Genomic DNA, 25364 nt, shown 5'->3' with positions numbered 1-25364 from the left:
GCCACAATCAGGACTGCATACGACCGAGGCACACAGGGCCAACACCCGGCATCATGGTGTGGGGAGCGATCTCCTACACTGGCCGTACACCATTGGTGATCGTCGAGGGGACACTGAATAGTGCACGGTACATCCAAACCGTCATCGAACCCATCGTTCTACCATTCCTAGACCGGCAAGGGAACTTGCTGTTCCAACAGGACAATGCACGTCCGCATGTATCCCGTGCCACCCAACGTGCTCTAGAAGGTGTAAGTCAACTACCCTGGCCAGCAAGATCTCCGGATCTGTCCCCCATTGAGCATGTTTGGGACTGGATGAAGCGTCGTCCCACGCGGTCTGCACGTCCAGCACGAACGCTGGTCCAACTGAGGCGCCAGGTGGAAATGGCATGGCAAGCCGTTCCACAGGACTACATCCAGCATCTCTACGATCGTCTCCATGGAAGAATAGCAGCCTGCATTGCTGCGAAAGGTGGATATACACTGTACTAGTCCCGACATTGTGCATGCCCTGTTGCCTGTGTCTATGTGCCTGTGGTTCTGTCAGTGTGATCATGTGATGTATTTGACCCCAGGAATGTGTCAATAAAGTTTCCCCTTCCTGGGACAATGAATTCACGGTGTTCTTATTTCAATTTCCAGGAGTGTATATATCAACGGGGACAGGTGAAAATGTGTGCCCCCGACAGGGTCTCCTGCTTACATGGCAGACGCTCTATCAATCTGAGTCACCGAGGGCACGGAGAATAGTGTGACTGCAGGGGCTATCTCGCGCACCCCTCCCGCGAGACCCACATTCTCACCTTTTATGTCCACACACTATATTCGTAGTGTCCCTACCCAACACACTCAGTAGTCGTGGAAGACATTCTTACCAAGTCCCGTAAGAGTTCGGGTAATATGTGTGCATCCGCACAGGAGGAGGAGGAGGAGGAGGAGGACATGGCTGGTATTGCCAGAACTATATACTTATATGGATATGGTGTCTGTTCTTTCGGACATTTCCGGGGCACACATTTTCACCTCTCCCCGTTGATATATATCAACGCCTGTCCTCAGATGAAGGTATTAATATATAATTCTAAATTCGTTGTAGACGGCTGCAGGTCATAAATGGTGTCTGTTCTTTCGGACATAAGTATATCGCAAAGGAGGGTCGTCGCACTGTGCAGTAAGAACGTGGTAACGACTTAATATCTGCGCCGCCATCCGAGAGCAAGTAATGGACTCCCTGCAACAATATGCATCATACCTCATCGTTGGTTGGAAACTAGCACAATTTTGGGAATTACATTGCCAATCGTAGGCTGCCGTTAACACCAAAACGCAAACGACTTCGTTTGGTGTCGTGCCGTGACTGGGAACGCGGATCGATGAAGGATGGCGTCGTGTTGTGCTCTGTAATGAATCGTTAATCCGAACTACCCCCAATGACGATAGCAGACGAAAGTTCATAAAAGTCAAAGGTTGCTTGTACATAAACACCAGATGACAATTACATACTTTACAATGACAAAAGTGAAAACAGTAAACATTTGGGAAATGATAAAAGTACACTGCCATATGACCAAACCTATCGAAACCGGTCACCCTAAAATAATGTTATTCGATCTTGGCTCCAGAAGAAATATTTTCATTAAACTGTTATATCGCTCCCATGACACAAACATGTGCAGCCCGTTGCCTCCGTAACATGGGATTCTCGGGGAAACTGGATTTACTGGAAAAGTCAGGAAATTGTGAGAAACGCTGGAGGAAGTTGAACTGTTCGTTGGCAGGAAGAGATGTTACGAAACACTTCTGGGGTTCTGCTTTGGAGTCTCGTAATAAAAGGTGCAGAAGGGCGTTGAACTGTTATGACGGTCGCTGCTAGCTCGGGCGCGTTCGCTGACCTCGGGAATCTTCCTAATTGTCCTTTGGTTCTCGCGCTCCAGGTCCGTTTCCTATTGCATGATTATGAGTACGACGCAAGGTAACGTGCGCGTGAGAATTTTTCACTTGGCTGTGGATCTGTCGTTCCCACAAAAAGGTTATTTATAAATACGGATTTATATTTGAATACCCATTTTTGGATATCAGCATTGAATATTCAGAATTCCGTTCTTTTTTAGTATTATAAATGCAAAGAACTTCTTAACGGTTCGTAGTGTAATGCTCCACCGTCCATAGTGTGAAAGACGTCTGGTTTGATACAAGACGTGTCATTGTTATTAAAGCATATTGGTACTATTTTCCGGTAACAACAGTTTGATGCGTGTTCCTAAGTTGATGTTTCTTATATTTGCTATCACACAATGGCATGGACACTGACTCAAGTCTTTCGGACCATCCCGTTTCAGAGACACTATGCAGAGGATGGTGAACTACTATTCCGGATTCTGCTTCGCCTCCTCCCGGTTCGACAGGCCCTGAGAATTGTCTCAGTTAGTGTGTCGCTCCACCCCAGCTTTGAGCCGCTGTTTAAGATTCAGCCCCATCCGACCAAGCCATTCGAGATATGTGCTTCCGACTGTCTCACTAGTCTGCTTACGTCAGACCTCTGAATATACAACTCGGGATGGAACTAATTACCGCCTTGGCGTTTTTAGATGTCCAAAGTGATTGTAAGCCTGACACAGTACAAGAAAACTTATACTCCAGATAACATTTTTAAGTGTCTTTTTTTCTTTAATTTGAGGTATGTACCATAGGTTCTTTTTTTTTTTTTTTTTTTTTTTTTTTTTTTTTTTTTTTTTTTTTTTTTTTTTTTTTGATACATCCCAGCAAGGGAATGCCCTCGGTTGTTCAGCCGTTTTTCCTGTTAGAGAAGTTATAAATTATAATGTGGAGCTATATGGCACTGCGACGGATTCACAGGCATCGCACAACAAACTCCGTCGTCTGTTCGGACTCCCTGAGTGGGCTACAACCGGCACATCCACCAGATGCACCACGACCTGTTGATTCGGCTCATCCACGGCTCCTTACAGCGGCTCCAACACTGAGACAACGAGGTAGTCTCTTATAGGGTACTTCAACATATCGGAATACGGGGAAACGAAATAGCCGACAAAGCATGCAAGAAGCATGTCTGGATGGAGTTGCCCCCTAGCAAGCAGTGACCTCATTATCTGACAGAAGTGTCACGCATCAGTGGGAAACTGAATGATAGGAGGATGCGGACAACAAACTGTGGTGATTAAAATCCACCACACAGGCACGGCGAACTTCGTGTCAATTATACCAATGGAAGGGAAATTCCGCGCACTTCAAAACACGGTTTCCTCTTCCAGCAGGAGGATCCCTGTGTGAAGTTTGTTGAGTGCCACTTTCGCTTCACCAAAAGAGTGTTTTATATACTAACACAAGGGCAGCCATCCTCACAGTCACACTAGTGTTACACATCTTGTGAAATTTTGCTTGTGTTGTGGGGAAGGCTAACCAAAGACTGCGTTTAATTGGTAGGACACTTAGAAAATGTAACAGATCTACTAATGAGACTGCCTACACTACGCTTGTCCTCCTCTTTCAGAATATTGCTGCGCGATGTTGGGTCCTTACCAGATAGAACTGACGGAGTACATAGAAAAAGTTCAAAGAAAGGCAGCACGTTTTGTACTATCGCGAAATATGGGAGAGTGTCACAGAAATGATACAGGATTTGGGCTGGACGTCATTAAAAGAAAGGCGGTTCGATAAACCCACTGCTAGGCATTTAAATGTGATTTGCAGAGTATCCACGTAGATGAAGGTGTAGATACGACAAAAATTGTTTCAGAAGCATCTTTTGATTATACGAATATGTCACCCGAACCAATAATATTTTCTTAAGCGCAAATAGGCGGGATTTCACAATTAGTGTTCTGTTATCAGATCTGCTTAAACTGAATTGCTTATCGCCGATTTCAATAGCGTCGTTAGTATCAGGGAAAACATATATTTTAGGGGGCCTGTTTGTTCGTGTTTTTGTTTACCTTGGAAAACCAACCTCAGTAGTAGAGATTATACACAGTTCCGTGAGATTAGTAACAAGCAGTCCTCAGCTCGAAGGTTGGCTTTAACACGACAGTGTTCCACTTGGCAGGACCCTGTTTTGGAGATGGTAGATTCTTGCCTTCGTCCGATCAGAAAGCTTGTCTCAGGTGGACTTCTACTTAAATGTGCATTCTAAACAACGATGCGACTTATTTTTCATGCGTACAAATAATTACCGATAGTGAATGAAGTGAATCGTGATAGTAAAACGTAAAGTCCATAGACCGACTGAGAACTTGTACCATGGACCTTCGGATTTGATGTTTGGCGTACCTACCGACTCACCGATTCACGCAATAAGAAAGAGTAAGCTGTTTATTGTTTTGGCGTGTATTGTTAATTAGCAATATAATACCATTGGCTGTAAGAGACTTTCTGAGTTGCCAATAACACAATTAAAAATCACTGGAAGTGAATGGCAAGACTATTGTCGGTGCGAATTAAAGACGAAAGTCTTGCATAAGCATTGGCAGCGCTGATGGAATAGCTCTCTCAAACGCTTTCGCGGTCACTAATTTTAACGGGAACAGAAACAAATTAACGACGGAATAATTCGAGGAACAGTACGAACGTAGCGACTGGAAAACTTCAGGTCCTTTTTCCAATATTTGTTACCGGAACCAATTACTGAAGCGTTATACGCAGAACGAAATCAGCTTATCATGACAAAGGGAAGTCAACCGAGTAACGGCATTACATAACTTTTAAATACGGTGCTGTTAACCATCGAGAAACCGCTATCATAGCAAATTGACCTTGACATTATAATGTGTGTATGAATTCCTAAGGGACCAAACTGCTGGTGATCGGTCCCTTTGACAGTAATATGGGCATCAGATCAGATCAGTGAACAGCCAAATTTGTACGTTAGTGGACAGCAATAAACGTGAACCATTCGGACACAATACAGAAAGAAAAGATAAAAAGGCAGTTTTGTCTCATTACGGCTCTGAAGAAATGGCCACATAAAGCCTTAAAACTATGAAATGGTGTGGTCGATACTACATTGCAATGCCTGCGTTATTCTGATTACCATACAAAGTTCCTTTGAACATGCATGCATGTCCAAAGGAACAGGCACTACAGCTACTATAGCCGTTCTGAAACACATTAAACGAATTCGCAATTGCGAAAAAAGGACAACCACCAGCTGTAGATAAGCGGGAAATGTGTGAGTCCCCGTCCGGCTCTAATTTTCATTGTCAACATTATATTCTACAGATAATGGACGTCCTTACTCGCAATTGCTAATTCATTTAATGTATTCTTTGCGGTCGCTCGACTGTAAATCACTGTGCGCCAACGCTACAGTGAATGTGGCATCGTACGCGTCACACAAGAATATTGAGTGAATCATGTAAAAATTATTACTTCCAGGATAGCTGCTTACGCGGTGATAGGCCAATTGCGTCGTTGCCTCCGAGGTCAGACTAAGATGCAGCATTGAACATCAAACATCTACATGTTGGCACATCTCTTCTGACAAACATATCGTTATAGGCGTTGTCCCATCTTCACTTTCCGCAACATTCTATATGTATTTTGAATTTAAGACCTTATTGGTTTCGCTGCCGTTGGTATTGTACGGGTTAACAGCTGTCGCTGTTTCAGATTTCGGGACAGCCGTATGTCCCCTTGCAAGTGACTGGGTGCAATTGTTCTCAGGTCGGAGAAAGACATTGTACTTTTTAACATAGTGACAGTCACAAATTTTATCCATACGCCACCTCCATGGCTGGAACACATTCTTCGAATTCCTGAACGTAGCAGGGATAAAATACAAGAAGCTAAAGATTGATTACATACAACTTGCACAGAAAGTACACTACTGGCCATTAAAAATGCTACACCACGAAGAAGACGTGCTACAGACGCGAAGTTTAACCGACAGGAAGAAGATGCTGTGATATGCAAATGATAAGCTTTTCAGAGCATTCACACAAGGTTGGCGCCGGTGGCGACAGCTACAACGTCCTGACATGAGGAAAGTTTCCAACCGATTTCTCATACACAAACAGCAGTTGACCGGCGTTGCCTGGTGAAACGTTGTAGTGATGCCTCGTGTAAGGAGGCGAAATGCGTACCATCACGTTTCCGACTTTGATAAAGGTCGGATTGTAGCATATCGCGATTGCGGTTTATCGTATCGCGACATTGCTGCTCGCGTTGGTCGAGATCCAATGACTGTTGGCAGAATATGGAATCGGTAGGTTGAGGAGGGTAATACGGAACGCCGTGCTGGATCCCAACGGCCTCTTGTCACTAGCAGTCCAGATGACAGGCATTTTATCCGCATGGCTGTAGCGGATCGTGCAGCCACGTCTCAATCCCTGAGTCAACAGATGGGGACGTTTGCAAGACAACAACCATCTGCACGAACAGTTCGACGACGTTTGCAGCAGCATGGACTATCAGCTCGGAGACCATGGCTGCGGTTACCCTTGACGCTGCATCAGAGACGGGAGCGTCTGCGATGGTGTGTACTCAACGACGAACTTGGGTGCACGAATGGCAAAACGTCAGTTTTTCGGATGAATCCAGGTTTACAGCATCATGATGGTCGCATCCGTGTTTGGCAACATCGCGGTGAATGCACATTGGAAGCGTGTATTTGTCATCGCCATACTGGCGTATCACCCGGCGTGATGGTATGGGGTGCCATTGGTTACAAGTCTCGGTCACCTCTTGTTCGCATTCACGGCACTTTGAACAGTGGACGTTAGATTTCAGATGTGTTACGACCCGTGGCTCTACTCTTCATTCGATCCCTGCGAAACCCTACATTTCAGCAGGATAATTCACGATCGCATGTTGCAGGTCCTGTACGGGCCTTTCTGGATACAGAAAATGTTAGACTGCTGTCCTGGCCAGCACATTCTCCAGATCTGTCACCAACTGAAAACGTCTGGTCAATGGTGGCCGAGCAACTGGCTCGTCACAATACGCCAGTCACTACTCTTGATGAACTTTGGTATCGTGTTGAAGTTGGATGGGCAGCTGTACCTGTACACTCCATCCAAGCTGTGTTTGACTCAATGCCCAGGCGTATCAAGGCCGTTATTACGGCCAGAGGTGGTTGTTCTGTGTACTGATTTCTCAGGATCTATGCACCCAAATTGCGTGAAAATGTAATCACATGTCAGTTCTAGTATAATAAATTTGTCCAATGAATACCCGTTTATCTGCATTCTTTCTTGGTGTAGCAATTTTAATGGCCAGTAGTGTAGATAGCAGTTGTAAGAGTAGGCCAACATGAAAGGGAAGTAGTCGTTGAGATTGGAGTGAGACTCAGCTATAGCCTATTCTCGATTGCTGTTCAGTCAGTACACTAAGGCAGTAAAGGAAACGAATGAGAGAGTTGGAAAGTGAATTAAAGTTCAAAGGGAAGAAATAAAAACTTTGCTGTCAGAGAGAATTAAAATGTTACCGACAAATGTCAAAGGGACTTGAAACAGCAATAGAACGGAACGGACAGTATCTTGAAAAGATAGATGAACATCGACCAAATTAAAACAGGGATAACGGAAGGTAGTCAAATTAAATTATGTGGTTCTAAAAAGAAATGTCGTATGATGATGATGATGATCAGGACACACCACCACCCACTCCCTGAGCGTGGAAAATCTCCGACCCAGCCAGGATTCGAACCCGCGCTCTTAGGATTGACATTCTGTCGCATTGACCACTCAGCTACCGGGGACAGACTGCGTGGTGCCGAAGGAATTAGATTAGGAAGTGGTAGGGTTTAGTTATTTGGGCATCAATGTGACTGACGATGGCCGAAATAAAGGAGGTATAAAATGCCGACTGGTTATGGCAGGGAAAGAGTTTCTGAAAAAGAGGAATTTCTGAACATGGAATATAAATTTATATGTTAGAAATATTTTTTGAAGGTATTTGTTTTGAGTGTAGCCTTGTACAGGAGTCAAACTTGGACAATAAACAGTTCGGATCAGAAGAGAAGGGATCGGTTGATAGGAAAAGTCCTGAGCCGGGATATAATCGGCAGTTTGATAGTAGAAGGAAGTGGGTGGACGGGGGGCGAAGGGGGGGGGGTAAAAATTGTAGAGTGAACCAAAGCTTAACTACAGTACACAGCTTCAAAAGTAGGTATGCAATAGTTTCACGGAGATGAGGCTTACACGGGTACAGCAACGTAGTGAGCGGCTCATTTTTAAGCTCTTTATATTATCGCCAAATTTCCAGCTACATTTTGTCTACGTAATTGTACATTTACTTTGATGGGAGATATTACGTGCACTTAGACACAACTTTCCTTTATTAAGTCTCACTCGCGAAGACTGGTTGGCACCAATTCTTTTCCATTCGTCTATGGTCCATGCTAGCATCTTCATTTCCTCGTATTAGTATGGCATATTGATTAGTCAGAAGTATTGCTATTTAGGTTTTCCTGTCTTCTCCTGTCTTGAATCAGCCCTGATACATTAACTAGAAAACTATTATGTTGATAGAAGTGGCCAACTGATTCATTTTCTTCTGTTTCTCACTGTTGGTAGTGTCGATGTTTTTCCGCTATTATTTCCAGAATTTATTTGTGACGTTCGTTACCAAAAGATAGATTTTCCATTCTCCTCCTCCATCAAATTTCAAGTGCTTCCAGATATCTCTTGTGTAAAGCACCAATAGAGAAAGCTTCCAAACGACATAAGGCCATGCAGCAGACAAACATCTTAATCTCTCATTGATCTCTACATTTAAGTTCCTTGATGTAAACAGCACCATTTTATTGTAGTAGATTGCCTTTGCAGTTCTGTTCTGTGTCGGCCGAACTTTTCCCCTCTGAGCGGATTTCACTTTGAGTAGTTCAAGGTATTTATCTATCCGAATGGTGCATCATTGAACTATCTCTGCTGCGGTATGGTGCAGCTGTGTACCACAGTTTGTCTTCTTTGTATTAATATTCATATTACACTTCATTTTCAAGAACTTGTTCATCCTTAATAACTTTTCTGCGGTTTCTTTTCGCTCTCCTAAATGTCACCAGCAAATCTTCAGACTTTACATTCAACGCCAGTAACTTTTTTATTCCTTTCATATCTTCTTTACATTCTGTAGTGCCTTTCCATTATATAAGTTGAACAAAAATGGCGACTGGTTTATCCCTAAACGCACTCCTTTCTGCGTGTAAGCCTCTTCTGTTTAACTGTTTGTGTGCGTGATGCCTCTTCGGCTTTCATACACTTCACATACTATTCGTCGTCTGTATTCTAGACCAGTACTAGAAATAATCTTCACTAAAATATACCAGTTCATGTTATCGAAGGCTTTTTCTACGTCTATGAACGTAGTGGATGGTTTCATTATGTCCTGCATGTTGTCTGTTAATATGGTGTAACATTGGTATTTTCTCTTGTGCCTCCGCAGATAAATTGGGTTTAGTTTTATTGCTTATTCGATTTTGCGTTATAATCATCAGTATGTTTGACGTGTGCGATAAAGCCTCAGTGCTCCTATCTTGATGATATACAGGGTGTATCAAAAAGAATCGTCCGATTTGGCACGTCTACATTTCTGAAACTAATAAACATATACAATGAATTTTTTTTATGTACCCGAAACTCAAAACGTTTTTTATGCGTTTTCATAGGTGTGTAATGATGGATCCAGGTCTCATCAGCAGTCGCAAATCGGCGCAAAAAGTCTTGCAATTGCTATTAAGTACAGCTAGACATTGTGTTGAAATGTTGTGGCCGATGCACTTTTGGTGGAGTGTGAGCAATCGCGACACCCACCTCACAGTTTCTTCATTGTCAATTCCACAGGCCAACGATGGAAAAACGTTTTTGCTGAAAATACCTTATTCTTATGTTTCTTAGGGTGGGAAATCCAAATATGATACTTTAAAAAAATTGTGTCACCTACGATTTTTTAACATTTTGCGCACCAAGGCAGCCTGAACAATGCACAGAGGCGGGTGAAAGTGCACCGAAGGAGGCTAAGACCATTTTCTCAGCTGATAAAGTGATGGCCAGTGTTTCTTTGGGATTCCTAGGGAATAATCCTCAACGATTACTCGGAAAAAGGCAGAACCGTAACTGGACCCTACTATGCTTCAGTGTTCGATCGTTTGAACTTGGAAAGATCAAGGTTGTTACGCAAAAAATTTCTCTTCCACCAGGATAATGCACCATCCCACTTGACAGCGATAACGATGTTGAAAGTGCATGATTGGCTCCTCAGCCATCCTTTCACAAGATTTGGCAAACAGGAAGAAGTCACTTGGGGCTAAGTGACTTCTTCCTGTTTGCCAATTTGAAATTTTGGGTCCCTGCGAAGAAACTTCCATCAAACGAGGAACGGATGGTTGGATCCAAGAGTATTTTACAGAGTGACAGAACCTGTATTTTCTATGGGATGAAAATGCTGCAGCATCACTGGACCAAGAGTATATCCCTCAAATAAGACTATGTCCGGAAGTAAGGTGAGTTGTTTTTGTATATGAAACACATTCGTTCTTGCTTTTTTTTGGTACCCAACTGGACAAGAGGATTCTGTAACTAATTTTTCTTCAATAGAGAACCACGGAACGAAACACGACAAAATCATCCAGTTTGATCGCGATTGTGTGTGCAAATCTTCTACCGTGCGACAGTTAACTTAGAGAGCGTGTGCTCGGCTCAGAGCTGTTCCTGAAGAATGAGAGATTCAGTAGGGAGGAATTTGGCCGGCCGCGGCCGGTGTCACGCTAACGGTTTGCGCAGGGGCCGCCCGGCGGGACAATGAAGTCCTCTGGGCCATTGTGCTGGCCGCCGGGGGACGCCAAACAGGATTCTCTCGTTCTTTGGGGAGGTCAGTTTCCTGCCCGGTGCCCGCTCCCTATACCTGGCTCACAGCACCCTCTGTTTCTGACGCCGTCCCACAAAGCCATTACACATTTACGAGCTGCAGGCGATATTTTAAGCTGCCCACGTATTTACTTCAGCGTTTAGCAGCTCTGGCCATTAAGCCAGTCACAATGACGGTGTGCTACTAGCCTTCCCCTTTCCTGAAGAAGATGGTGGCTCCAAGGCAGCCTTTCGCTTAGTACCTCTCTACAGCCATCTACATCTACACTCACCAAGTCACTTGTGAAGTGCGTGGCAGAGGGTGCTTCCCGTCTCCATCTGGATGTACATCTACATACATACTCCGCAAGCCACCGTATGGTGCGTGGCGGAGGGTACCCTATACCACTACGAGCTTTCTGTTTCACTCACAAATAGAGGAGGGAAAAACGACTGTCGATATCGCTCCGTACAATCCCTAATTTCTATTACCTTCGTGGTCTTCACGTGAAATGCACGTTGGCGGCAGTACAATCTTAGTGCAGTCAGCTGCAAATGCCATTTCTATACATTTTCTCAGTATTGTTCCTCAAAAATAACGTCGCCTTTCCTTCAGTGATTCTCATTAGAGTTCCCAAAGTATCTCCAAAATACTTGCGTTCAGCCCACCTCTGAATTGCTTCAATGCCTTCCTTCAGTCAGACCTGATGGGGATCCCAAACACTCAAGCATTACTCAAGAACGGGTCACACTAGTATCCTATACGCGGTCTCCTTCATAGAGTGAACCACACTTTCCTAAAATTCTCCCAATAAACCGAAGAACAACATACACCTGCTTTCCTCCTGCTCGTTCCATTTCATATCGGTCTGCAACGTTACGCCCAGATATTTAGATGAAGTTCAAATGGTTCTGAGCACTAAGGGACTTAACATATGAAGTCATCAGTCCCCTAGACTTAGAACTACGTAAACCTAACTAACCTAAGGACGTCACACTTATCCATGCCCGAGGCAGGATTCGAACCTGCGACCGTAGCGGTCGAGCGGTTCCAGACTGAAGCGCCTAGAACCAATCGGTCACACCGGCCGGCTTAGATGAAGTGACTCTGTGAAGCAATACACTATTAATGCTATATTCGAACAGTACGAGACTGTTATTTCTACTAATCTGAATTAAGTTACATTTTTCTACATTTAGATCTAGCTGCCATTCATCACACCAACTATAATTTTTTTCTGATTCATCTTGTACTCTCCTGCAGTTACTCAACGGCGCCACCCTCGCGTATACCGCAGTATCATCAGCAAATAGCCGTCCCTTCCACAATGGAGTTTAGGAAAAATGCTTCCTTAAGCAGCTTTGCGTTCACTGTGACTAACCTAGTTACAAGTAACTGTCGTACGGGAGTGATACGTGAGGATTGTATTATAGTCCTGTATTAGCACTTTGTTCTAGAACTCTTAAGCACGCTTTCTCGATATAGTTGTCGTTCATCTTCAAACGTCTGCTAGTTCAGTTTCAACCGTACCTCCGTAACGCTTCCCATGATCGGACAAACCTGTGACCATTCTTAATGTTCTTGTGTGTATACGGCCGATATCCCTCGTTAGTCTTACACGGTACGGTCCCATAAACTGTAGCAGTATTCTAGAGGAGATGACACGGTGTTTTCTATACTGTCTCCTTTGTAGCCTGATTGCGTTTCCCGATCTATTCTGCGATTCGTCGATATTGTAGTCATACGCCACAGCGTTTCTTCGCTTCGTGAAGGACCCAGTTTTACATTTTTGGACATTTAAAACAAGATGCCAATCGTAGCACCACTTTCAACTCTTACCGTGATCTGCCTGCGATATTAGTAGAGCTTTTTCTCAGACAGTACGTAATTATAGATAATCGCATCGCCTGCGAATAATCTGAGGTTATTACTCATTAATACAATTCATCAATACAGAGGGGTCCAGAAAAAAAGATTTGGCAATCTTCGATAGTTAATTGGAACAAAAGACATACGAAACTCAGCACGTACAACAATTTATCGTATTCACGATAAATTTGGAGGCGACAATACTGTTCAAAATGTTTGTAAGGGAATGTTTGGCCTACCGAAAATAACAAGTCCGGGATCCAGTGATGCGCCGTTGCAACATTTTACTAGGTCACCTAAGAAATCTAAAGCAGGGTTCACATGAAAGAGGGATAAGACGATCAAGTGAAAGACGAATTTTGAAGGCTGCAGAATGGAAAGTGTGCATTCCAAGGTAGCTGCACGCTATCAACGAGGACGACCCGGATCGAAGGACGGAGTACTGAGAGTGGTTTGAAGGCATCCTTCGCGAGGATGAACGGTTTGCGGGGATCTTTATCCGGTCTAACGAGGCACCATTCAAACTGAACGGTAATGTAAACTGCCACAGCTGCCTCTACTGGGCTCCGGGAAATCCTGACTTACCCGGGGGCGAAAATGTTAATCCATCTGGTGCTAATGTGTGGTGTCGTCAGTCATCGCGACGTTTGATTGGTCCATTCTTCTTTGAAGGAACTGTAACTGCTGAGGTCTCTCTTCACATGCTGCGAACATCGATCTTACCTTTCATCCGACACGTGATTGGAAATGAAAGATTTTACCTGCAACAAGATGTCATTCTGCCTCATTAACACAGAGATGTCAGAACTGTTGTTGTTGTTGTTGTTGTTGTTGTTGTTGTGGTCTTCAGTCCAGACACTGGTATAGCAAAACTCCTTTACTACTTTAAGTGTCTCATTTCCTAATCTAATCCCCTCAGCATTACCCGACTTAATTCGACTACATTCCGTTATCCTCGTTTTGCTTTTGTTGATGTTCATCTTATATCCTCCTTTCAAGACTTTGTCCATTCCGTTTAGCTGTTCTTCCAAGACCTTTGCTGTCTCTGACAGAATTACAATGTCATCGGCGAACCTCAGTTTTTATTTCTACTCCATAGATTTTAATTCCTACTCCGAATTTTTCTTTTGTTTCCTTTACTGCTTGCTCAGTATACAGATTGAATAACATCACTCCCTTCCCAACCAATGCTTTCCTTTCGTGTCCCTCGACTCATAACTGCTATCCGGTTTCTGTACAAATTGTAAATAGCCTTTCGCTTCCTGTATTTTACCCCTACCACCTTCAGAATTGGAAAGAGAGTAGTTCAGTCAACATTGTCAAAAGCTTTCTCTATGTCTACAAATGCTAAAAACGTAGGTTTGCTTTTGCTTAATCTTTCTTCTAAGATGAGTCGTACGGTCAGTAGTGCCTCACGTGTTCCAACATTTCTACGGAATCTTCCCCGAGGTCGCCTTCTATCAGTTTTTCCATTCGTCTGTAAAGAATTTGTGTTTGTATTTTGCTGCCGTGACTTATTAAACTGAGAGTTTGGTAATTTTCACATCTGTCAACACTTGCTTTCTTTGGGATTGGAATTATTATATTCTTCTTGAAGTCTGAGGGTATTTCGCTTGTCTCATACATCTTGCTCACCAGATAGGTAGAGTTTTGTCAGAGCTGGCTCTCCGAAGGCCATCAGTAGTTCTAATAGAATGTTGTCTACCCCCGGGAACTTATTTAGACTTAGATCTTTCAGTGCTCTGTCAAACTCTACACACTGTATCATATCTCCCATTTCATCTTCATCTACATCCTCTTCCGTTTACTTAATATTGTCCTCAGGTACATCGCCCTGGTATAGACCCTCTATAATACTGATTCCACCTTTCTGCTTTCTCTTTTTTGCTTAGAACTGGGTTTCCATCTGAGCTCTTCATATTCATACAAGTGGTTCTCTTTTCTCCAAAGGTCTCTTTAATTTTCCTGTAGGCAGTATCTATCTTACCCCAAATGAGATATGCTTCTACATCCTTACATTTTTTCTCTAGCCATCCCTGCTTAGCCAATTTGCAGTTCCTGTCGATCTCAGTTTTGAGACGTTTGTATTCCTTCTTGCCTGCTTCATGTCAGAGCTACTTGAATGAAAATACTCTTGGACGATGAAAAGGTCGAAGAGGAGCAGGTGAATACCCACCACGGTCACCAGACCTTACACCTCTTGACTCACACCTGTGGGGGGACCTTGCAATACTAAGTTTATCAACAAAAGCTAGCTACTCTGAACGAGGTACGAGACACCATCGAGGCGTCCTGTGTGGCTATCACACCGGCAACACTGACAATCGTAGTTCGGTCAACAGTTCACCGATATCTACGTTGTTGGGCTGCTAATAGGGGTCACACAATAACCTCCCCCCTTGCAAGAATTGTTACCATATGTATTTTGTTCCATCAGTATTGACTATGAAAGATTGTGTACATTTTTTCTGGACCACTCTCTACACAACGTGAACAGCGAGGGTCCCAATACCTTCCCTGGGAAGCATCTGAAGTTCATTGTACATTTTGTCGACAACTTCCAACCGAATGTTCTTTGCTACGTCCACCTTGCCTAAAACTCCTCCGTCCATTGACAAATTTCACTTGGTGCCTCATACAACTGTACTCTCGATAGTAAGCGTAGATGCATTACAGAGTCAAATGCTTTTCGGAAGTCAAGAAATACTGCATGTACCCGACAGTCTTGATATATGGATTTCAGGGTCTCCTGTGAGAAAAGTGCGGGTAGGGTTTAACACTGTCCATATTCTCTGAATCCGTGCCGTTTGGCATGGCTACCTGAATATTTTTGTTCAGCGTTTTCATCTGTGTTATTGGGTAACACACTCTCTTCCAACGATTGAGCTACCATGATAATTCGCGTAGCACAGATTACCGTCTGGTTGTGCAGACTTACGGTTTACGGCCCATTAGCCACTTCCGGAAACGTTCTTTCAACAGACCTCGACTGCTTTCTTCGTTAATGTTACTTCGAGCTAAGCCAGGAATTGATTTCTAATGACATCTCTGTTCACATGACTATGAAATGTACCGTTCCTACATTACCTCCGTGTCATGTTAATTTGTTACCTCCGTGTCATGTTAATTTGTTGTGTCGATCTTTCGATATCTTGAGTAACTTTTAGGTAACGCTATCAAATGTCTGTATTGCTGTTTCTAAACCTGGTAAAAGATCGCGCTACAATTTCCCGTTCTGTGCCGTTCATTATAACACACTGCTGACAAGAAAGGGAAGCATCCAGGAGATAAGGAGGAAAGGAAGCGAAGCTTCACGGGTCGAGAGGGTGTGTGATATTTCAGCGATTACAAAATAGAGGTTAATTTACAAAAACCTTTGTAGTATGAGGTTACTTACCAGGATGCTGTTTCACCTCTTCTGGCTTGGATGCATCCACTGATTCAGTTAGGAAGGGTGTCATAGAGCCGTTGCATCCTCTCATAAGGAAAACTGATGCAGCCGGCTGCGGTGGTCTAGCGGTTCTAGGCGCTCAGTCCGGAACCGCGGGACTGCTACGGTCGCAGGTTCGAATCCTGCCTCGGGCATGGATGTGTGTGATGTCCTTAGGTTAGTTAGGTTTAAGTAGTTCTAAGTTCTAGGGGACTGATGACCACAGATGTTAAGTCCCATAGTGCTCAGAGCCATTTGAACCATTTTTTTGAAAACTGATGCACAACTGTTGTAACTGGTTCTCGATGTCCTGGGTAATGGCATCGGGACAGAGTTCACGTGCGAACTCGTTCCACAAAGTGGCTATTAGGAACAGATATAGGGATCTGACTGGTCACCGAAATACCTCAGCATCACGCAGACGGTTCGTTCAGATCCTTGTAATTTTTGAACGAGCTCTATGCTGCCGAAAAATGCCACCGCCATACCGTCGCAAGAGAAGTAGGAGTTGCGGAAGCAGGATGTCCATGACGTACCGACGTGCTGTCAGATTCCCCCTCCCCTAGTACCAGCCGTGGCCTGAAGTCATACCCTGTCTCTCCCCATGACGCGAGTAGTAACACCGCTGTGCGTTTCCACATCGGAAGAACGGGACTTCCCGGCAACCTACGCGTAGAACGGCAATTCTCTAGTCCAGCTTGTAGTTGTCCCCGACCAACGGTGTGGGATTACAAAGAATGTTGTCCAACAACTGGATACATTTTGTAACCTTTTCGGTTAGTTTCGGCTACCAGCCCATTTTCTAACACTTGAAGTGAAGCAAGTCAAATCCAGCGTCAATCGTCTGAAAAATCGTGATTTCTCGATGTGACTGCGTTCGTTTTCGACGGAAGTATTTTGCACAACCATATATATTCACAGAACTACATTTATATCAGATGTTTCAAAATGTTTTACAGCCGAAACATCAGGTCGCAAAAGTTACAAAATCAGCCCGTTGTGGAACCATATTGTCATTTCGAAAATTGTGTCTGAGGACACACAAGTAACGAAATTAATGTTATTATTTTTGAAAAAATCTTGTCCTTAGGTCAGTTCCCTCCAAGTTGTTTCCGAAAATCTGACTCCATAGTCCACGAGAGTGCTTCGCTTTTTGTCAGTCGGGTTTCCGCCCGTCATTGCCCTCTTTGAGTTGTAATGTACCACCTGGTCATATGACCCGTTCAACTCCACTTTTTGGCTCTGACAGCTTTCGGATGTACGAGTACCTTTACTTCGGTGTTTAATCGCATTTCTGTATTGAGGAGCCCTTTTTTAAGAGAGAAAAGTACGGTACCCAGAAAGCTTGTGTCGGGTCTTTCCTGGCGGCACATTTCAACAGTTGAACCTTTCAGAATACATATCGCCATTTGCTTTATGGTAAGAGCATGCCGGTAATTACTTTTTAAGTACAGAAAGGACACGTGTAACCAATGTTTGCCAGTTGAAGTTGATTGTTTTGTCCTTCATTCTTCGGAAACAAATATTATCTTGGATTGAGGTAATGGTTTGGAACAGAACTTTGATTTTTACATTATTTTATAATTTTGTTGACACTGGGGTGATTTTCTTCAATCTTCGTTAGTCAAAAGTCCCTCCTCCGTGCTCTAATCGGCAACTACATTGACCTAAACAGTACGCGGCGGTTTCTAATGTAATTTAAGATACTTTCTACTGCAAGAGTTTGTCGACCATTGTTGTTGATGCCATAATTCTCTCTCTCTCTCTCTCTCTCTCTCTCTATCCTTCTCTCTCTCTCTCTCTATCCTTCTCTCTCTCTCTCTCTCTCTCTCTCTCTCTCTCTCTCTCTCTCTCTCTCTCTCTCTCTCTCTCTCTCTCTCTCTCTCTCTCTCTCTCTCTGCCCCGTCTTTCCCTGAACTAATCGTACGCTCAGAGCTTAACCTCTTGAGAGAATAATATGACGCTACAGGATTCCTTCCGTTTGATTTTGCAACATTGATATGACTTGGAGGAGGAGAGAGATGATGATCGAAGCCAAAGGACCAGACACTCGCACAAGATCTTCACATTTCGCGAAAACGAACACAGAGCAGAAATACTGAACTTAATCACTATCTCCCGTGGCCGTCTCCTGTCTCTTTATCCAGGAATGAGAATAGAAGATTACTTAATCAATAATTCTTTAGGCAGGCCTCAGTTATACACAAGACTAATTTACTTTCATCGTCGTCGTCGTCGTATTCCTCAGTACAAACTGATATGATGCAACTCTCCACGCTAGTGTCTCGTGTGCAGGCCTGTTCATCTCATCTATATCTACAAGATTACCCTGCAGTTGACAATTAAGTGCCTGATAGTGTTCGTTCTGTGCTGCACCACTCTCGAACGGTGCGCAGGAAAAAACGAGCATTCCTCTGTAGGTTGGCGCCAACAGAGTATTCTCACACTCTGAGCAGAGAGTCTTCTTCTTGGTTGGCTCTACAGCCCTTGAAGAACCTTGGCCTCCTGTATCACCTGCCTCCATTCTTCTCGGTACATCGCCTTCCTTCTCCAATTTCTTATTCCCATCGTCTTTAGATCTTCCATATCGTTCAGCCACCTTTTCCTGGGTCTACCTCTTCTCCTTCTCCCGTCAGGTTTTCCCATGAAAACTTTCTTGACACTCCGAGTTTTTGGCATTCTCTGTACATGTCCTGCCCATCTTACTCTTACCTGCTTAATTTTAACAATATCCATCTTTCCAAAAAGTGTTTGTCGTTCTAAATTTGTCCTTACTCTCCAGCGATCTTCCTCTCTCACTGCTCCAAAAAATGCTTCTCAATATCTTTCTTTCCCATCTCAATAACCAGTTCTCCTCCTTTAATGTCAATATCCAGCCTTTTGATCCATATGTTACCATAGGTCTTAATATGGTCAAGTATATTTTGATTTTTGTATTCCTACTAACATTCCTGGAATTAAATACATTCTGCAAGGCAAAATAGCAATGATTTCCACTCGCTATCCTTTCTTGAATTTCTACTGTTACTTTATTGTCCTCCGTTATTACAGAACCTAAATATTTAAATGTTTTCACTCCTTCATATTCTTTCCCATTCATTACTATTGAATTATTTTGTCCGTTGATATTGGGCTCCCCCATCACCATATACTTTGTTTTGTTTATGTTTACTTCTAAACCTACTTCTCTTGTTGCTTCCTCTAACGTATCGTAGTTCCCCTTTAGTGCCCTTACATTCCTTGCCATTAATGCTACGTCATCTGCATATGCTACTACTTGAACTTGCCGATTAAGTATTGTTCCTCTTCGGTTTATCGGCATTTGCCGCATCACCTTTTCTAAAACTAAATTAAATAACGTTGTAGAGATCATATCTCCCTGTCGTAGCCCCCCCCCCCCCCCCCCCCCCGTACTTGGAATTCACCACAGTTCTTGCTCTATTCTTACTTTTCACATTGTTGCTTTCATTGTCATTTCTGTTAAAATGGCCAGTTTTAGTGGGATTCTAAATTCTTTCATGATCTGTATAATTTTTAGTAGAAAGTAGATGATCGAAATATCGTGAGAAGATCCTGCCGCAATGAAATACGCCTTTGTTTTGATGATTGACACCCCATTCGCGTATCATATTCATAGAACGTCATCCCCTATTTCACCATAACACAAAAGGAGCTGCACTTCTCGGATTCCACACCGCACTGCAGTACTCCAGAACAGGGCGGACAAGCGTTGTGTGAGCTGCCTCTTTAGTAGACCTGATACGCTTTCTAACTGTTCTACCAATAGATCGCAGTCTTTGGTTCGCTTTACCCGCAACATTATCTGCATGATTGTTCCAATTCAAGTTATCTGTAATTGTAACCCTGTATTTAGTTGAATGTACAGCCTTTAGATTTGTGTGATTTATCGTGTAACTGAATTTTAGCGTATGTTTTTAGCACTCATGTGGATGACTTTCCATTGCTTAGAGTGAATTTCCACTTTTCACGCCATGCAGATACCTTGTCTAAATCATCTCTGTGTAACTGCGGTATCCTACATCATTAAGAATGTGCGTACTGTAGTCTATCCTAGCCTTGGTGAGCATCCGCAATATACACGAGATACTTTGTTTTAAATACCCCGCATAATGTACACTCGCACGCCAAGTACGCGGTCGCCTGTGCGGTTCCTTCCAAACACACGGATCTCTAGGTTTGTAACAAACCAGTTACTAATTTTTATAATTAGCCTACTTATTTCTGATACAAAAAATAAAAGATTTATATTGTTAGAAAACATCATGTTGAACATCGGAAAATATCACTGATACACTTATCTGTTAAGTGATACCGTACACCAGTCTAGAAACCTGGGTCTGCTACATAGCCCAAAAATGTTTCCATTTTCGCTTCGTGTGACAGATCGCTCCCTATTCTCTCATGATTTTCGGTTTCAAGTTATTGTTTTCTTCGGGCTAGGTACATCTTTTTTGCCTTCCAAGCGACATAAATTCTGCCATTTTTACTAAAACAACTGGGTACAACTTAACCTCAATAGAACTTAACTCAGCTCGAAGTATGCTGCAGAGGTCACTTCAAAAATAGAACTAACTTTTCCAGTTACGTTCATACGAAATCGGAGAATGTTCTATGTTTTGATCAACTTCCCCCACCCTTTTACTCACGCTGAGAACATTCTCAGATGACATATATTCTTCTACGCTCTGTACTCATAAAACCTGAGAATTTTCTCCGAAATTTTTGTTCATACGACCTAACTTCTTCAGCTGTAGCGGCTTGTTTTGACTAGCGTGTTTCAATGCTCTGCCGCTTCCTCTCAAAGTATCGTATCTCCGATTTCCTCTTGGTGTACCGGTACCTCCTTTTCTCCGTCTACAATTTTGTCAATTTTCCCCTTTAACAGACCCTCTGTATTATATTCGTGTCACCTTTCAACCTTGGCTTCCTTGCTAAACACGGGCCTGCCGTCTGAGCTCTTAATACTGATACAGGGACGTTCCTCCAAATGTCTCCGTAATTTTACTGTGGAATACACCTGTCTTTCCGTAGTCACGCATATTGCTCCAAAATATACATCATCATCCATATTCAACAAACCAACACAAAGTGCATCGCAGAGGGTACGTCCCACTGTACCAGTTATTAGGAGTTTCTCCCGTTGCATTCACGTATGGAGCATAGGAAGAATGATTGTTTAAAGTCTCCGTGCATGCTGTAATTAACCTAATCTTGTCCTCGCGATCTCTATGTGAGCGATATGTAGGGGTTATAGTATAATCCTAGAGTCTTCATTTAATGCTGGTTCTTAAAAATTTTTAGCAGACTTTCTCGGGAAAGTTTATCTCTATCCTCAAGAATTCAGCCAGTTCAGTTTCTTCAGCATCACTGTAAATGTCAGGGGTCAAACAAATCTGTGACCATTCGTGCTGCCCTTCTCTGTATACTTTCAGTATCCTCCGTTAGTCCTATTTGGTATGGGTCCCTTACATTTGAGAAATATTCTAGAATGGGCCGCACGAATGACTTGTAAGCGACTTCCTTTTTGATGGGTTGCTCCTCCCCAGTAAACCGAAGTATGTACCTGCTTTACCCACAACTGAAACTACGTGATCATTCCATTTCATATTCTTAAAAAGTGTTGCACCCAGGTATTTGTATGAGTTGGTAGATAACAACTGGGAGTCATCGATATTATAGTCACAGGATACTACTTTTTTTCATTTTGTGAAGTGCACAATTCTATATTTCTGAACAACATACCAAGTCGCCAATCCTTGCACCACTTTGAAATCTTGTCAAGATCTGACGGAAGTATTTATGCAGCTTCATTCAGACAGTACTTCATTATATTGCATCATCTGCAGAAAGTCTGAGGTTATTATTAATATTGTCCGCCAGGTCACTAACATACAACATGAACAGCATTGCGCTTCCGCAGGCACACCCTACATTACTTTCACATCTGACGACGCCTCTCCATCCGAGACAACATGCTGCGTCCTTCCTGCCAAAAAATCCTCAATCTAGTCACAAGTTTCGTTAGATACCCCGTATGACCGAACTTTTCGCAATAAAGGTTGGTGTGGTACTGAGTAAAATGTTTTTGCAAATGAAATGCAGCATCTGCCTGACTGCGTTGATCCAAAACTTTCAGTATGTCATGCGACAGAAGTGAGAATTGAATTCCAGATGATATTTTCGGAATCCATGCTGGTTGACCTGGAGGAGGTTGTTCTGTTCAAGATACCTCATTAAGTTCGAGCTTAGAATATCCATCACATGCATGAAAAAGTCGGAGGTTTATTAGGGCTTGCGTTAAGAAATAAGACCACAGTTCGCCGGATGAAACCTTCGTTGTAATGGAGTGGAAACTGACTTGAGCTGCTCACTCTAAAGTGGTTAGCAGCGCAGTGTGATACCATCCTGCCTATGGTGGCTCAGGAGGAGATGGAACGGGAGCAAGGGCTTTGGTTGTCGGCACGCGCCGAAAGTGTGTCAGGCAGGACTGCGCTAGCTGGGGGTCAGCCACCGTGGCGCAGCAGGCTAGCTGCCTAGCGACGGCCGTCGTACCTATCTTGCGGAAGGAGGCAGCGCCGCCGCGCCGAGCGGCTCGCGCGCGCACCCAGTGCGAGCAACAAGTACTGCACGCGCCGGAGCGGCAACAGCGCCTCGCGCCGTGACGTCGGCGTGACGTTACGTACTAGTGGGAAGGCCCTGACGTCACGCACGGCGCGATAGTGTTCTGTTGCACGGCCGCAACCGTGGCGCTGGGGGTGTGGCTTAATAGGCGCGCGGGAGGGGGTTGCGCGCGTTACTACGTCATCTTCCTCTCCTTTTAGTTTGTGCTGGACTTTTTTGTTTTTTTTTTTGATATGTTGTCGCTTATCTTCTCAAGCTAACAAAAACGAAAATTTGCGCCAGCATAGCCGTAAGCTCTTTACTGTCAAAAATATGCTTAAAAATATACTGATGGATTAGACGTCTTCCCCTTACATTTACCTTTCTAAATGCCTGGGGAACCATGCGAGTACTTAATGGCTAGGGGAAAGGGTTTTGACCGTCTCAGTCGGTTTATTTGCCCGTGAAAGGCATTTAGCTACACTCCAGGTTTTTTTATAAAACATTTTTGTAGTGCTGCTGTTGTTCCGTGCCTATTATTGAACTTCTCTCCGGCTAGAAATGTTCAAAAAGAAATGAATATCAGTTTCCGTTAACTGAAATTAAACTACTTTTACAAGAATAATTTCGCACAAGCTTTATACATGTAGTAAGGATGTGACGAGTTACGAACATCGCGGCGAATTCTGAGACGGCAGATATGGTAACGTTATTGTCCAATTATTTTTCAAATAATTATTCTCTAATGACCACTGTTATCGGCGCTAGAATAGGACAAGAGGCGGTAAACACTTTTCTTCCTTCTGTTTAAACAGAACTATTGTAGATTGTTTGTAGCGGAAGCGGCGATTGGGTAGTAATGGTTAATCTGCGCTTTCTGATATTTCCAAAGATATGAGCTATTTCGTACATTAATTTAACAATTCGCTATTCTGAAACGGGCAGTGAAATGTTAATTGCTGCTGAGCGTAATTGTAATCAGCGGCACTGATTAGTTGAACATAATTAGCCATAATTCCGGGAATGAAACCGGCACTTACGAGTGTTTGGGTGGACGAGGAACTGATGTTTTGCCAGATAGTTCGTGACTCGCCCGCCAGGGCGGCGCTTGCTGTACCCTCCGGAGGCGACAGTCAGTTGAGTTCCCCCTCCATGCTCTCGTCGCTGCCCACCGCACTGCCTGGGCAATCTCAATATGGCTTCCGCGGAGTTACAGCCGGATTCTAAGTGACAGAAAATGGAGGCTATCGAGAGCGGGAATGCTGAGTAATGCGCATGTCTGAAGATATCTTTCAACCCGTGTGTGAACGACCGCAGTATGGAACCATACTTAAACGTATAGTGCTATGGACGTGCGGTTTTGCGTGTGACAACGTTTTAATTGCTGTGTTTTGTCTTGTATGCAGAGAAAAGCTAATGCATAATGATGATTATCTTCGTGCAGAAAGATTCGCATGTGTTCTGAGGTACAGTTTTTTCAAGCAGATATACGAAAATGCAGGAGTGATTTCTGAAAGTTAGATATGTGTGCGTTTGCAAGGTGTTCAATTTTAATTTTGACCGTACAAAATACATCTTGGCAGCTCCTCTTCGGTGGATGAAGAGGAAAGAAAATTATGAGGTGAACGGAAGTGTTGCCCGTTGTTACATTTGGTGCTTAAAATAGCGTGAAAAGACAGTTTATTTATCAGTGATAGTGTTCTTTAGAGTTCCTTTCAACACTAGTGTGTTCCTGTGTATACACACTGGCGCTCGGTAATGACGATACATATGGAAACATGCTGGACACTTCAGTTTACGAAAGTCGAAGCTCTTGGAATCCAATGAAGAGATCACGGTGAGTTCTTTATTTAAATTACTTTCAGTACACCTTAGTTAATATTGCCTGCTGTCCCATTACAATTAATATTCATATTTCTATGAAGGTTTCAAACTAGTCGTATTAAAAAGTAGAAATTTTTGTGCGTTTCGTGAAATGAAATGACTGCGGTTTACAACTCAACCTACGGTGTAAGACTGCGTTGAAAGTTCGGAAACAAAACAACATTGAGTGAATCAGTTGTTACTGTTGGTGAAGACTGATTGAACCGCTTTATTTCAAGTTGCAATAGGTCTTTCGTGACGTCTACTGTGACGTAACGGCGTCGCATGGGAGAGTTCAAAGCACGACTTGGGCAGCATTTGCAATCCCTGCAGTAAGTCTGCTTGCTTATTCCCGGCACTAATGAGGCCAAGGTTTGTCGTATTCGCAGAAAGGTTTCGTATCAACAATACATAGCATCTAGCTGACAGTTTTTCCCAGACTCGCCATGAAAGAATTGGTCTCCCTGGAAAATAACGGTTCCTGTAACTTGCGTTTCGCAATAGCAGCGGTGACTCATGTTTGGTATGTCATGCAGCTGTTCTGTTGCCAACAGGGATCCTTGACACTGAATAATAATACGCCAGTTATTCTGCAAATTTTGTTCACTTCGATCACTACTAAATGATTCCTTTGAAAGGGCGCCATTGTTGTTTCCATGCGTGCGTAGGCGACATGCCGGTGTTGCAAAACGTGTGTTGCAACGTGTACTTTGTCAGATTAAGCATGATGGAATTATTTTCCACATATTAGTTCTTGCGTTTATGCCCTGAACTATACA

The 25364-nt window shown here is 43.4% G+C and overlaps 1 protein-coding gene across 1 annotated transcript in view; it reads left to right on the top strand.

Annotated features, from left to right (window-relative positions):
• The first annotated feature begins 23943 nt into the window (after window positions 1–23943).
• Window positions 23944–25364, top strand: part of LOC126413026 (AF4/FMR2 family member lilli) — a 423561-nt gene continuing 422140 nt past the window's right edge. The window contains exon 1 of the mRNA XM_050082919.1: window positions 23944–24559. Within this exon, the coding sequence (XP_049938876.1) occupies window positions 24501–24559 (59 nt within the window). The 5' untranslated portion in view covers window positions 23944–24500. The remainder of the gene's footprint in view (window positions 24560–25364) is intronic.

The sequence above is a fragment of the Schistocerca serialis genome, chromosome 7, assembly GCF_023864345.2.
Source record: "Schistocerca serialis cubense isolate TAMUIC-IGC-003099 chromosome 7, iqSchSeri2.2, whole genome shotgun sequence".
Taxonomy (NCBI): domain Eukaryota; kingdom Metazoa; phylum Arthropoda; class Insecta; order Orthoptera; family Acrididae; genus Schistocerca; species Schistocerca serialis.
The sequence above is the reverse complement of the archived record's forward strand: the minus strand, read 5'-3'. Positions and strand labels throughout refer to the sequence as shown.